The sequence below is a fragment of the Rhincodon typus genome, chromosome 20 (assembly GCF_021869965.1).
Source record: "Rhincodon typus isolate 14 chromosome 20, sRhiTyp1.1, whole genome shotgun sequence".
Lineage (NCBI taxonomy): Eukaryota > Metazoa > Chordata > Chondrichthyes > Orectolobiformes > Rhincodontidae > Rhincodon > Rhincodon typus.
Genome location: NC_063351.1, coordinates 36,338,797 through 36,354,652, shown reverse-complemented (window position 1 = coordinate 36,354,652; position 15,856 = coordinate 36,338,797). Strand labels below are relative to the sequence as shown.

Here is a 15,856-nt window from a genome sequence, read left to right as displayed (position 1 = left end):
GGGTCTAGACCCGAAACGTCAGCTTTCCTACTCCTCTGATGCTGCTTGGCCTGCTGTGTTCATCTAGCTCTACACCTTGTTATCTCAGATTCTCCAGCATCAGCAGTTGCTACTATCTCTTAGAAAATATGAGATGTTTCTTCAAATACAAAAGCAGGAATTATACCTGCACTCAGTAAAATTGGAAAAAAATTCTTTCTGTACCATAAACCACCAAAAGTAACATATGAAATTTATGATCTGATGATTCACTGTAAATGAACAATTTACAGAGGGACAGAGGGGAGCATTGACAATGTTGTCCACCTGCAGTAATAATTTACAAGATTTCAAATTCTTGTCGAATCCCTCTATGGTTTCTACTTTCCTTTCTTCTGTAATTTCCCCAGTCATTACAACTTTCTGTGATCTCTGTATTCCTTCAACTCTGATCCTTAATCCATTCCCCGCTCATTTCAACCCATTCCTTCATCCATGTAAATCAACAGCATGGGAATATACTTCCTTAACCTTCTAACTCCTCTGACCTCCTTTAAGACCTTCCTTAAAACCTACCTTTTTAACCCAGTTATAGCTAGTATAGATAGTAAACAAAATGGCTAAGATAAATCAGCAGCAATATTGCAAGGTTAACCAGCACATCAGAAGGACTGTAAGAAAAATGTTAGTTTCATGTAAAGAGTTATCAACATTTACAATGGCTCAGAGTAGGTGGAAGTGAAAATCTTTCATATATTCAATTGTGCCATATATAGCATGATCTGAATCATTGTTCTTTGAAGTTATTTCCAACAATATAATGGCAACTTCTGGAAATTTCTAAATATACACACTGATGCAATGTGGAGACAATTGAACTTTTGTTGTGATTGGATTAGTTAACTCAGCGAAATAATTTCCAATGCCCTGTGAACTGAACTTAAAGGTTTGAATTGACAGGATGTGAGAATTCTAAAGAAATACAGTCAGTAGTCCAATTCAGGTACTGAAGATTCTGAATCACATCTGGCATTCGATCTTAATTCTCAGCAATACTGTTCATTTTTCAATAACTAATTAAAATTAAGGATAATCATTACATAGCTAAAGAGGCCACTACAATCTTGCAGGGTCTTTTTTTTTGAAAAAGCAGATGACTTTTGAAACAAACTTTAGACTTCTGGAATTTGCTCTTACTTTGTATGCACAATTAGAAAACTGTGACCCATTGATTTACATTATATTTTGTAAGGTGGCTATGAATTGTCTTCATCTTGAAGCAGGCAAACATAATACATTTAGATGGATACTGACCCAAAACTCCCATTGCAAGACCTCCTAATGCGATACCCATTGCATTACCTCTTTCTTCATCATTAGTATAAACACTGGCCAGCATCCCCATACCTGTATGAGAAAAAAAAAGACCTGTCAGTCTATTTAAATGTTGTAAGATATGAAATACTAGGGCATTATAGGACTTGGGAATACAACATGACTTCCCAGTGAAGTAAATGTCAACCTTTGTTATGTAAGTACAGAATTTACCAAGTGAATTCTCAATGTAAATATTGCATAATTCCTAAATAAAGAGAAATCAAACTCCAAAAGAAAATTAGAAAGTTTGTGATCCTAGAAAATATTAAATTTGCACATTATTTTAATAAAGATTTTCTGTACTGTGAAGCAACTGGAAAATATAACAATTTTGTTGTTCAATGTATGTATTACATATAAAACATCAAACATACAGAAATATGATCAATATCAAATAATTGATAGGTCAACATCTCTGACAAAGTATTATGATAATTACATGGATGTTTAGTTACGGTGTTACTGTCCTGTCACTTTGGAAATTTTCCCTTACCTGCCACAGAGGAGCAGGATGAACCAATACCCTGCAGAGATCTGGCTAAGAACAGTAAGACGTAACTCTTCGAGAAAGCAAACACTGTGGGGATAAAAAAAGATTTAACAATGTTATCCAAACATATTTAATCCAAGAATTGCAACTGAATCCAAATTCTTCTGTGAAACTAAACCAAACTCACCTACCTCCACTTTTAATGGAGACAGGAAGGTAGGAAAGCAACCAATCGACTCCAAGGAAGAGAGTTAGAACTTTTAAGTACATAACAAGGCTGTGAGCCTTATTGTTATCCAGATTTTGGATATAACTGTGGATGGTTGAGTTTCCTGAACCTTCAAAAAGCTGTTAGTTACATCCAGACAAGGGCTGTCAGATCCAGAGCTTCAGCAGATTTATGCCCTACCTGCTAGATTCAGCAAGCCTACCTGGCATCTGCGATCCCCTTTGCCAGGCTTCTGATTCTGCAGTAGCCCCCATCTTGAGCCTCAGTTTCCCCAAACCCCTTCCCCCTCCACCAACATCCTGGGATTGACTCCATTTCCCATTTTGATTAACCAGCTCCTAACACGTCCCTTGGATAGATTCAACCTTACAAAATACCTCCCCATTTTGACCCTTTCTCCTGAGAAACTTCATCTGTCCAGCTCATCCACCCGACAATCCCTCATCACTGGTTTTGGATCTATCTTATCTGACCAGCTCCTTACCCAACTGGAAGTTAAACCTGCCAATCGGATTGGTTTCCTGTCTATAAATGTGGAGCTGGAAAAGCACAGGAGGTCAGACAGCATCCGGGGAGCAGGAAAGTCAACATTTCAGGCCAAAACCCTTCATCAGGACTGGGGAGGGGGAGGGGAGACCAGAAATAAATAGAGGGAGGGGGTGGGGCTGGGGGGAAGGTAGCTGAGATGGAGATAGGTGGATGCAGGTGGGAGGTTATTGCGGTTGGTCAGTGGGAAAGGTGGGGCAGATAGGTGAATCGGAAGATGGACAGGTTGGGGGAGAAGAGATTTTGAAGCTGGTTAAGTCAATATTCAGGCCATTGGGCTGTAAGCTCTCGTGGCGAACTATGAGGTGTTATTCCTTCAGTTTACATTTGGCCTCACTCTGACAGCAGAGGAGGCCAAGGATGGACATTTCACCAGGAGAGTGGGAGGGGGAGTTAAAGAGGATGGCGAGTGGAAGGTTGGGTTGGTTGGTGCGTGCAGAGCGCAGATGCTCTGCAAACTTGTCCCCAAGATTGCATTTGGTCTCCCGATATAGAGTAAACCATATCGGGAGCAACGGATACAGTAGATGAAGTTAGATGAAATGTAGTTGAATCTCTGCTGGATTTGGAAGGATTATTTCGGGCCTTGGATGGAGGTGAGAGAGGAGGTATTGGGGTAGGTATTGCACCCCCTGTGGTTGCAGGGAAGGTACCGGGTGTGGTAGAGAGGTTGGAGGGGAGTGTGGAGCAGGTGAGGGAGTCGTGGAGTGAATGGTCCCTGCGGAAAGCGGACAGGGATGCGGAGGGAAATATCTTTTTGTGGTGCGGTCTGATTGTAGATGGCGGAAATGTCAAAGGATGATGTGTTGTATTCGGAGGCTGGTGGGGTGTTATGTGAGGACTAAGAGGACTCTATCTTTATTGTTGTTGAGGGAAAGAGGATTTGAGGGCAGAAGTGCAGCAAATGGGGGAGATGCAGTTGAGGGCATCCTTAATTACAGAGGAAGGGAAATTACAATCTCTAAAGTAGGAGGATACCTGTGAAGTCCTAGAATAGAACACTTCATCCTGAGAGCAGATGCGGCAGAGGCAGATGTATTTGTGAGTATGGGATAGAAGTTTTGCAGGAGGGTGGATGTGAAGAGGTGTAGTCAAGGTAATTGTGGGAGTCAGTGGGTTTGAAATGGATGTCAGTGGTGAGTCAATTACCAGAGATGGAGACGGAGAGGTCCAGGAAGGGGAAGGAGGTGTCAAAAATGGTCCAGTTGAATTTAAGGGCGTGGTGGAAGGTGTTGGTGAAGTTGATGAACTGTTTGAGCTCCTCACAGTAACACAAGGCAGTACCGATACAGTCATCAATTTAGCAGAGAAAGAGGTAGGGGATTGTGCTAGTGTAGTTGTGGAAGAGGGACTGTTCCATGAATCCTGCAAAGAGGCAGGCATAGCTCAGGCCCATGCGGGTGACCATAGCCACCTCTTTGGTATGTAGGAAGTGGGAGGAATCAAGGGAAAAATTGTTGAGGGTGAGGACCAATTTCACCAAGCGAATGAGAGTGTCGGTGGAGGGGGACTAGGTGGGCTACGGAAAAGGAAGAAGCGGAGGGCTTTTAAGATCTCTGTGTGGGGGATACATGTGTACAGGGACTGTACATCCATGGTGAAGATGGGGTGTTGGGGGCCGGAGAATTGAAAGTCTTGGAAAAGGTGGAGGGCGTTCTTGGACCAAAGGGGAAAGAATGGAGTCGAAGTAGGAGGAGATTAGCTCGGTGGAGCAGGAGCAGGCAGAGACAATGGGTCAACCGGGGCAGTTGGGTTTATGGATCTTGGGTAGGCGGTGCATGGTTGGGGAACTATCAGGTTGGAGGCTGTGGATGGGAGATCTCCCGAGGTGATGAGTTTGTTTATGCTCCGGGAGATAATGGCTTAATGATCAGAGCTGGGGTTGTGATCAAGGGGACATGGCTTGGTGATCAGAGGTGGGGTTGTGATCAAGGGGACGGTAGGAGGAGGTGTCAGAGAGTTGGCATTGGGCCTCAACGATGTAGAGGTCAGGCTGTACTGCCACTACATCGCCCTTGTCAGAGGGTTTGATGGTGAGGTTGGAGTTGGAGTGAAGGAAGCGGATGGCTGCGCATTCCGATGGAGAGAGGTTGGAGTAAGTGAGAGGGATGGAGAGATGCAGGCGATTGATGTCGCAGCAGCAGTTGTAGATGAAGAGGTCAAGGAGAGCAGGAGGCGTGGAGGGGACGTCCAGGAAGATGGAGTTTGTTGGAGGCGGGAGAAGGGGTCGTCAGAAGATGGTTTGGATATACGTTTCAAGAAATAGGAGTGGAGGCGGAGGCAGCGGAAAAAGAGCTTGACATTGAGGCGTGCATGGAATTCGTTCAAGTGTGGGCACAGGGGAATGAAGGTGAGTCCTCTGCTGAGGATGGTGATCACAACCCCACTTTGGATTTGTGATTATGTTAAAGGGGTACTATGTCACACATACAATAAGGATTCTAAACTTGTTATTAGCTTTAGATAAATAAAAAATAAACTTGATATACTTACTAACTGTTGATATGAACATGATGATGAACCCTGCAAACATTGGAATTTGATATCCTATCCTGCAAGCAAAAGAAGTATCTAATTTACATCATACATTAGTACCTGTACAAAATAATTTATGAAAGCTAAAAGATGTCCTTTTCTAAATAGACAGCTCAAGGAAAATTCCAAATCTTATACAAAGAAAATTGTGGCTATATACATATGAAAAAGTGATTTTTAAATATACAGTAGGCAAAACGATATGAATGTATGTGCTATAGACAGTATTGCTTGTTTCTGATTTTGAACAGTCGTGCGTTAATTTTTGCAAGATTGACCAGGGAATTGAATATGTTAATGGAATAAGATAGGCAAAGATGGTCACTTATTATAGGAATAAGCTAAATTTTGTAATGGTCACAAAGATATTGTTTCTAAATGCAAGCTAGAAACAATGTCTAGCTGCCCTTGATCTTCCATGCAGCCAGCCATCCGTGTGGGCGCTCACACTTGCATGCATACTCACATACACAAACAAATACATTCTCCTGCTGTCATAATATAGATGTGGAGCTGGATGAACACAGCAGGCCAGGCAGCATCAGAGGATCAGGAAAGCTGACGTTTCAGGTCTGGACTCTTCTTCATATTTTCTGCTGTGTTCCTCCAGCTCCACACCTTGTTATCTCAGACTCCAGCATCGGCAGTTCCTATTATCTCTCCTGCTATCATACATCTATTTACTCAAGCCACATTCTCTCCTGCTATCATTGGTACATCCTGAGCTATAATTGCACATACATAAATTCTCCTTTACAATACACCATGTGGGCAAGGATTAACACATTTTGTTTCATCGTTTTCATATATATAAAAGTATATGTTTTCACGTACCCAATCTAGTTCATATACAGACAGAATCAAGGATAGACCCATTTCAAAACCATGCAGACTAACATTAGTGACGCATTATAGGTTTACATTTTGGACACATTTTTATTCCATTATAGCAGGTGAGGTACTACCTGTGTAGAAACTAATGCTCACTGTTCTAGATTACCATCTTTACCACTAGTATCATTTTGTCTGAGTTCAGAAAACACAATGGGCAGAATTTTGTATGGGCCTATATGCCATGAACTATGGTGAGAAATCTGGGATAAGTGCATGACAAGTCAGGTGAGATCTTTCTTGATGTCACAAAAAACCTTCTTTTTAATTGAGAGATGTGGGCATCACTGGCTGGGCCAGCATTTATTGCCCATCCCTAAATGTCCTTCAGAAGGTAGTAGTGAGGTGCCATTTTGAACCATTGCAGTACATTTGTTGTAGGCAGACATACAATACCATACAGAGATGAATTTCAGGATTTTACACAGTGACACTGAAAGAACAGTGATATATTTTCAAGACAGGATGTTTGAGTGGCTTGGAAGGGAAATTGCAGGTGGTAGTATTCCCATGTAACCGTTGCCTTTGTCCTTCTACTTGGAAACGGCCAAGAGTTTGTAACGGGCTGTCTGAAGATCTTTGGTGAATTTCTGCAGGACATCTTGTAGATAGTACAAACTGCTGCTACTGAGTGATGGTAGTGAAGGGAGTGGATGCTTGTGGATATAGTGCCAATCAAAAACGCTGCTTTGTCCTGGACGGCATCAAGCTGTTTGAGTATTATTAGAGCTGCACTCATCCAGCCAAGTGGGAGTTTTCCATCACACCCCTGACTTGTGCCTTGTAGATGGTGGACAGGCTTTGGGGAATCAGGTGGTGAGTTACTCACTGCAGTATTACTGGCTTCTAATTTTCTGTGCAGCCACTATATTTATGTGGTGAGTCCAGTTGAATTTCTAGTCAATGGTAACCTCAAGGATGTTGATAGCGGGGGATTCAGTGATGGTAATACCATTGAATGTCAAGGTGATTAGACTGTCACTTATTGGTCATGGTCATAGCCTCACATTTGTGTGAACAAAGAGAACAAAGAACAAAGAAAATTACAGCACAGGAACAGGCCCTTCGGCCCTCCAAGCCCACGCCGATCCAGATCCTCTATCTAAACCTGTCGCCTATTTTCCAAGGATCTGTATCCCTCTGCTCCCTGCCCATTCATGTATCTGTCTAGATACATCTTAAATGATGCTATTGTGCCCGCCTCTACCACCTCCGCTGGCAACATGTTCCAGGCACCCACCACCCTCTGCGTAAAGAACTTTCCACACATATCTCCCTTAAACTTGTCCCCTCGCACCTTGAAATCGTGACCACTAGTAATTGAGTCCCCCACTCTGGGAAAAAAGCTTCTTGCTATCCGCCCTGTCTATACCTCTCATGATTTTGTAGACCTCAATCAGGTCCCCCCCTCAACCTCCGTCTTTCTAATGTAAATAATCCTAATCTACTCAACCTCTCTTCACAGCTAGCGCCCTCCATACCAGGCAACATCCTGGTGAACCTCCTCTGCACCCTCTCCAAAGCATCCACATCCTTTTCGTAATGTGGCGACTGGAACTGTATGCAGTAAGTACACAATGTGGCATGATGTTATTTGCCATCTTTCAGGGCAAGCCTAGATATTGCCTTGGTCTTGTTGCATTTGATTATAGACTGTCTCAGTAATTGAAGAGTTGCAAATGATGCTCAACATTGTGCAATCACCAGTGAACATCTCCACTTCTGACCTTATGATGGAGGGAAGGTTATTGATGAAGCAGCTGAAGATGGTTGGGCCGAGGACACTACCCTGAGGAACTCCTGCAGAATTGTCCTGGAGCTGAGATGACTGACCTCCAACAACCACAATCATCTTCCTATGTGTTAGGTATGGACCCTAACCAGTGGAGAGTTTTTGCCTGATTGCCATTAATTCCAGTTTTGCTTGGGCTCCTCAATGCCACACTCAGTTAAATGAAGCCTTGATGTCAGGGGCTGTCACTCTCAGGTCACCTATAGAATTAAACAGAATGACTAACATACATTTTTCCAGCAAGATGGCAGCAGCGTAAGATGCTCCACTTGGAGCTCCACCCTGCTCACCAGTTCTCTTTTACTTTCTTTGTCCTTCCTTTATTTTCACCTCCCTCCTTCTCTCTCCCTCTGTTGTAATTCCATCCACCCCACCCCTTTTAACTACCTACCTAAGAAGTCATGGAACTGACTGGGAACCATGTGGTGGGAGCTGAATGCGCGGGTTGTGCCCTGCAGCGACAGTGGATTGAGCATGGGCTGGAGCGACAGTGGCAGACCAAGAGTGGGCCAGTGAGATCGGGCCAGTGAGGCAGCAGTGGTGAGAGCGGGGACGGTGAGACAGCCCAGAGCGGGACTCTGGCAGAGGGATGGCAAGGATCAGAAAGCCCAGAGCAGGACTTTGGTGGAGGGATGGCGAGCGTGGGAAAGTCCAGAGTGGGACTCTGGTGGAGGGACGGCAAGGGTAGGAAAGTCCGGAGCGGGACTCTGGTGGACGGATGGCGAGGATAGGAAAGTCTGGAGCAGGACTCTGGTGGAGGGATGGCGAGCATGGTAAAGTCCGGAGCGGGACTCTGGTGGAGGGATGGCGAGCATGGTAAAGTCCGGAGCGGGACTCTGGTGGAGGGATGGTGAGGGTGGGAAAGCCCGGAGTGGGACTCTGGCAGAGGGATGGCGAGGGTGGGAAAGCCCAGAGTGGGACTCTGGTGGAGGGATGGCGAGGGTGGGAAAGTTCTGAGTGAGACTGCGGCAATGAAGGGAAAGTTGGACTCTCAAGTTTTGTTTATCTTACTCTAAGTTAATGTGAATGGCACCATAAATGTATGGTGAAGATACACAATTTTTACTGTATTTTTATATTGAATACACGTGACAATAAATGATTCAATTCTATTCACTCGTTTTATCTACCCAGTCAGTGTCTCCATTTGTCCCTCACGCACACATCGAGCTTCCCTGCACTGCATGTAGTGAGTTCTACATGATGTGTATGTGCTTCTGGAAAGAACATTTTTCTTTGATTAGAAATTTACAAGTGAAGTTACAGTCTAATTTATACATCTGATAAACAAACTACGAGATCCCCTACTACACCCCACCCCCAACCCTGCACATTCATGCGGGCATTCACAGTGCAAGGGGCGAGGTCAAAAGCTAAGAAGAGTAAGTTCAAGAGCCAGACAGTTTAGCAACTGGAAACTCTCAGCAGATCAGTCAGCATCCTTGGAAAGATGAGAGGGTCTAAGCTCGACTAGCTTTGAGAGTGGTTTAAACCAGATAAAATAACAAGTCTCTTCTCATCTCTGTACTTTCGGGGTTTCCAGCACTTTTGTTTTTATTATGGCAGAATTGTATCTTTTCTTATCGCACATGGAGTTAGTATAGTTTGTTCATTGACAGGACGTTCATAAATGACAGATGACACTGCGGGAAGTACAGGTTTTATTGTTGGACCCAATGACTCACCTGTTTGTTAACGGTCCTATGAAAGGGTTTGTTACGAGTTGTACAGTGGCCTTTGAAGCAAACAACAAGCCAACTTGGACATTCTCATTCAGCAAGTCCTTGTCTTTCTTTAAACAGCTGCTGTTCGAATCGGCTGTCCCAGTTGTATTGGTCACCGGGGACTGCGCTGTGGTGAAAGCCTGCGCTATATCACCCGGCCAGCTTTCCCGCTCGGTGTTCATCGTCGAGTTGTCATAATACGAAAAGATTTTCTGAAATCGAGTCGCGGAAACCACGCCCGGGTTTTGGGTGGGGCTTTCCTCCAGTGGTTGATGATGAAGAGCATACAGGTAACTGGGAATGATGGGCACTGTAAAACATCAGGCAGGTATCAGACTCAAGACAGCTCTCAAACAGAAGCTACCATTCAGTTGCAAACACACAAGGAACACAGTGAAAGAAAAGAGCTGGTTAGATTGGTGCAGAGATTGTATTTATCCAGGCTGGAACCCATTTGGTTATTGTTCGCCCACAACAACACCAGGCCCCCACCCCCAATGTCCCTGAGTGTGGAGGGGACAAATTTGATGAATGCTGGCATTACACAACAGCCTGGTCAATAAGAGGCGGATTATACACAGGGGATTGGACACCGATCGTTCCAATCGGTCTGTTGAAATGGTGTAAATCCGGATTAACACTTGAATCGTTACAATTGATTCCCGTTTTATTCCCATTTGTCCCGTTTTATCCCCATGGCAAGCTTCAGTTTCCACCTTCTGCAGCGGAAAGTAAATATTGCTGTGAATTTGATTTCTCTATCAATCGAGGTGACAGTGTGACGGCAACTGAAGTTGTCACACTTTCTGAATTGGGGATTGGGTGGAATCGGACCGTTCTCCCGAGTGGAGGGGGCAGTTTAGTCAGCACAGCTCGTGTAATGGTGCTCCCGTGGTGATATATCGGAAATAGACCTTCTACGCTCAGTAAAACAACATCAAACAGTCGTCGCCTTTCACTGACCTGTCCAAGTATTCTGACCCAGTGGTCCAGGAATCTCTGAAAAGGACCCAGCTACAATGAACGCTAACTGCAGTGATCTTTGCTTTAGACGGATTGTATTACCCTTGGTGTATAAGATGAACCATTCCAAGAGGGGAGAGGTGATCACTCTAGGACAGAAGGTGGGGGTAAAGGGAAGGGTCCCGGATTACAGTATTCCCCACTTTGCCTCTCTTGGAGTGCGTGGTACTACTTTAAACTGTCCCCCATACATCTTGGGATGATTCAGCCCAATAATCATTCTTAAAGAGCTTGTGCACCCTTTTAAAAATGATCTCTCATTCCTTCACGTTGCTGTCTTTGCTCGTTGTAGATCATAGAATCCCTACAGTGTGGGAACAGGCCGTTCGGCCCAACAAGTCCACACCGACCCTTGGAACATCCCACGCAGACCCATCTCTTTATAACCCAACTAACCTACACATCCCTGAACACTATGGCCAATTTAGCATGGCTAATCCACCTAACCTGCACATCTTTGGACTGTGGAAGGAAACTGGAGCACCCGGAGGAAACCCACGCAGATCCAGGGAGAATGTGCAAACTCCACACAGACAGTCGCCCGAGGGTGGAATCAAACCCGGGTCCCTGGCGCTGTGAGGCAGCAGTGCTAACCACTGAGCCACCGTGCCGTTGTGCACCCCTTTACCGTTCATTTACTGATCTTTCCGAATTCGGAACTTGTTTCCATAGCGATGGTTCAGTATTAATCCCAATATTGTGACCTGACCCCATTGGAAATCTTTTAATAAAGCCACGCGACCCAAGTTTCTGTCCAGCCGCGCATCAACATCAACAAAAACAAAACCAAAACGCCGAGGGAGAGCAGGTGGAGATAAAACAAACTCAACGGATACTGTAGCCCGATATCAGAGCTTCCACCTCCGTCCCGAAACAAGTTGCACTGTCGGACGTTTTCCACTTTCAATCATTTTCCGAGAGAAGTGGTTTATCAAACACTGAGTTGTTTTACATCTGCTGCAGCTTGTAGATGGAAAATGGGAGGCAGACACCCTGCGCTGTTAATCGAATCAAAACGTTCCATCAATAATATTCCAGCAAAATGACCATTTCCATCCTGGAGCCCATTGGCTCCAATTCGAACCAAGTCCCAATTCCAGCAGCGCAGGTAAAATAAAAGGCGATTGAACCCTTTCCCATCATTTCATGTACATCCTCGCTAATCTGTGGCCTAACCACATATCCCGCGATATCTTTTGATCAGCAGAGGTCTGCCAATGTCAAACTGCAAACTATCAACCAAGCCAGCTGAGTATTCCCGCAGAACCCGCGACCCAGAACCATATGTAGAAATCCCTCCTCAACTCTACTCCTCAAATTTCTGGCTTCGATGTTCCGCTTTGCTCCGAAATTTAGAGACAATGCTCCCTTTTCCATCTAAAATTTGCAGCAGATGTTAAACAGCGCGTTGTTCGCTAAACCGCACTTCCACTGCTTCTTTCTCCCAGAAACTACTAGGGGTAAAGCGGAAAACATGAAAGAACGAAACTTATTCCCGGGCAGAGTGGAAAGCTGCGCAGTCAAATTGCAAACAGACTTTTCACAGTTAGTGACAAATGTCTCTCAATCAGTTCCCCTCGATATTCTGAAATCTTCGATTTAATCCTGCTTCTTTATCTAAATCTCGGGAATATAACCCTAGTTTGTACTGGTATCCAGGTATTATTTTGGCCAATCTTCATTGCACTTCCTCCTTAAAACCATAAGGTACAGGAGCAGAATTAAGCTTTTTGGCCCTTGAAGTCTGCTCCACTGTTGGATCATGGCTGCTATGTTTCTCAATCCCATTCTCCTGCTTCTCCCCTTAACCTTTGATCCCCCTTACTAATCAAGAACCCATCTATCTCTGTCTTAAAGACATTCAATGACTTGGCTTCCGCAGCCCTCTAGGGCAATGGGTTTCACAGATTCACCATCCTCTGGCTGAAGAAATTCCTCCTCATCTCAATTCTAAAGGGTCCACCCTTCACTCTGAGGCTGTGCCCTCCTGTCTTAGAGTCTCTTACTAGTGGAAACATCTTCTCCACGTCGATTCTATCCGGGTTTCTCAGAATCCTGTAAGTTTCTACAAGATTGCGCCCCTCCCATCCTTCTAAACTCCATCCAGTACAGACCCAGAGTCCTCAACCACTTCTCATTTGGCACGCCCTTCATCCCTTGGATCATTCTTGTAAACCTCCTCTGGACATACGCCAAGGCCAGCACATCACTTCTTAGATACTGGACCAAAACTGCTCACCGTATTCCAAATGCGGTCTGATCAGAGCCTCATACAGCCGCAGCAATACATCTTGCATTCTAGCTCTCTAGAAATGAATGCTAACATCGCATTTGTCGTCCTAACTGCCAACTGAATCTGCATGTTAACCTTAAAAGAGTCCTGAGCTAGGATTCCTAAGTCACTTTATGCTTCAGATTTCAAAAGCCTTTCCCCATTTAGAAAAACATGTACGCCTCTAGTCTTCCTACCAAAGTGTATAACTTCACTTTCCCACATTGTATTCTACCTGCCACTTCTTTGCTCACTCTCCTAACGTGTCCAAGTCCTTCTGCAATGTATCCTTTCTAAGGAATAGTGCTCAGAACTGAACAATATCCCGGTATTACCTAAACACAGAGCTGTGTATTTTAACAGAATTTATAAACCCCTTGTGTTCTTAGTCTCCAGATTGCTTGGTCCCCTGGCCATGATCTTTTAACAATCTGCCTACTTAGATGCTTTGCGATGTTTTGCCATTGTGAAGGTACTTAGTTATACCCCTTTAATGGTCTGAAGTGGCTGACCTCACACTTAGCTGCAATAAAATCTATTTGCTCTAGTTTTGCCCTCTAACTAATATGAGATTTTTTTTTCCACTTTAAGCAGCATTACAAGGTTGCCTATTTTTGCCTTGTTGGCAAACTTACACGTGTGATTCTGCCATCCAAATGATTAATAACTGAATAGTCGAGGCCGCCAATTTGAAAACTTATCTTTTTATTGAATTGAAGCCTTGCTGTTGGTACCGTTCTTCCGTCGCAAACTAGCCCACTGAGCTAACTGGAAACCCCTATAACATTCATAGCCATTCCTCAGTCCATTGCTTCAGTCACCTCTGCAACTCGTTCAGATTCATCAGGCATGGCCTACACTTTGCAGATATTGTCCTCACCGATCATTTGAACATCTTTTAAATAATTGGTCACTCGCTATAGACAAAAACAACTCTTACTGCCTGCAATCAAAAACAAATAAGCCTCAGTGGGATCTAAAATCTGAAACGAGACGTTTGCAAGCTGCAAACGTGAAGTCAAGATCCTTGGGAGAAGTGCAGAGGTTTTTAATCGGAATGAGACACTGTTGAAGAGCTTCAGTTTGGTGAAGTCTCAGAGGAGCAGCGGTAGCGCTCTCTGAGCTGTTTGGGTAAAGGGGAACCCTGGTGGAGATGTTCTACAATTCCCTGAGGATTTGGTGGATGGAGCAAATACTGTTTCCTCGGGCCAGTTGGTCAATAGCCAAGGGCCGTCGGTTCAAAATAATTGGCAAAAAAAACAGGAAGAGAGAAATTGAGGTGATGTGTAATTAGCACAGAGATCTAGAATCCACTACATAAAAGGAGGGTGGAATCGGATCCCACAGGATCCTTGACAGGGGAGTTAAACCTGTTCTTGAAGGTTTGCAGGAGTCCGGGGAAACAGCAGGGCTGGGGGCTTAATGGGACCGCTCATGTGTAACACCCGAACGCCACTCACTGCACTGTAAGATCCCATAAATGGCAGTGGCTACACTTACTGTGTTGTCTGAAGTTGCAAGCCTTACAGTAAGGATTCTCGATCAACTGGCGAAGTGAAGCCGGGTAAAAATTACAAATAATGGTCGTGGCAATAGTGAAACAGAGATAATCCACGGTACCATGCCATCGCAGATACAAAGTCTCGCTCCGTTTCGCCGGTTGGTGCACCGACACAGACGTACAGGGTTTCTATGGGCGGAGGGAGGGTGAAAAGTTGCAGGAGGATACCCAGACAGCAGTGTGCACTGACCCCAACTGGAGACCAACACCAATGCTGCACATATCCATCCCGTCCAGATTCAAACACCAATTCTAACCCAGCGCTCCTCCTCCCTCGCATGAGTCAAATTAAATAACTTTAAAGCAGAACAACACTGTTAGTTAAATCCTGAGTACAGATCAAAAGTATTATTCTTTTTATCGACACATTAAGTATCATTCACCATTTGTCACTTTGGTTTAGGTAACGTTAAAACAATTAAAATGGATTTTTTTTAACTAACCATCCAGCTGTTTTCCACAAAATGGACAGAATCCTGGATTTCTCCTCCCCTTTAAAAATGGTGTCAAATGTTGAATGAACCTTTACTTGATTTGGGCCAGCCTAGAGCCCCGGCCCCAGTTTAACGAGAAACCGTCACTACTTCCACGCAGTATCACTCTCTGACTCTCTGACTTACCCACCACGGTCAGCAACATGTTGTCAAGGAGAAGGGCTACAAACACTATGAACAGAATCAGTTTTCGAGATTGGCGACCTTCCCTCAGCCAGTATAAAAAACTAAACTCCTTCAGTCTCTGCAGTCCATCCATCATCACTTGTGCTGTTCAGGCTAACTTCTGGAGGGGCGAGAAACATGAACCCCGTTAGTAACAATAACCAACACTAATCACTATTGATTCTGAATGACGGCACAAATACAAACTCCAAGTCATGACGAAGAAGCATTGCAACGAAAAGAGTGTGTTTTCTTTTGCTGTTGCAATGCAATGTCACAGAATGGGTCTAAATGAAAACCTCACCTTGTACAACCACCGCTCACCTTGATTTGAATGGGGCTGCGGTATTAGAAGCTGCTTCTCTCCCCGATAGCTCTAAGTGTGTGAGAGAGAGCCATGCAGCCAGTGGGGAGGTTCAGGGAGGATTGCTCCGAGCTGCTGACGCCACGATGCTTCCCATTCACCGCTGGTTCTTGTTGACGTGGGGTGGGGTGGGAGGAATGTGCTTGCCAAGGCGCCGAGTGGTGCGATCATTAACAGACAGCGGGCCAATCCGCTCCTGCTCAGACTTTACTCCAACATTATTCCATGACAAAATCAAAGTTCAGATTCCATTTAGCCCTCTTTTCAATCAGCATCCACCCGCTGATATTACGGCAAATTACATCGCGCCTTCGGCAATGATGTATTTCCCACAGAATGAACGGACACTGTTTACATTCAAAGTAAAAACCGTTCATTCTGTGAAGGCGGGCCACCTTCAGCACTTATTAACAA

At 44.6% G+C, this 15,856-nt stretch overlaps 1 protein-coding gene across 3 annotated transcripts in view; it reads right to left on the bottom strand.

Annotated features, from left to right (window-relative positions):
- Positions 1 to 15,493, bottom strand: part of slc18a2 (solute carrier family 18 member 2) — a 41,678-nt gene extending 26,185 nt beyond the window's left edge. The window contains exons 1-6 of one of the 3 annotated variants that reach the window (XM_048608883.1): positions 15,383 to 15,493; positions 15,040 to 15,199; positions 9,525 to 9,873; positions 5,115 to 5,173; positions 1,850 to 1,933; positions 1,294 to 1,386 (exon numbers count right to left, since the gene is read on the bottom strand). In XM_048608883.1, the coding sequence (XP_048464840.1) occupies positions 1,294 to 1,386; positions 1,850 to 1,933; positions 5,115 to 5,173; positions 9,525 to 9,873; positions 15,040 to 15,175 (721 nt within the window). In that variant the 5' untranslated portion in view covers positions 15,176 to 15,199; positions 15,383 to 15,493. Of the gene's footprint in view, positions 1 to 1,293; positions 1,387 to 1,849; positions 1,934 to 5,114; positions 5,174 to 9,524; positions 9,874 to 15,039; positions 15,200 to 15,382 lie in introns of those variants that run through there. The other 2 variants (XM_020519272.2, XM_048608884.1) reach the window with 2 other exon arrangements.
- Positions 15,494 to 15,856: the final 363 nt, after the last annotated feature.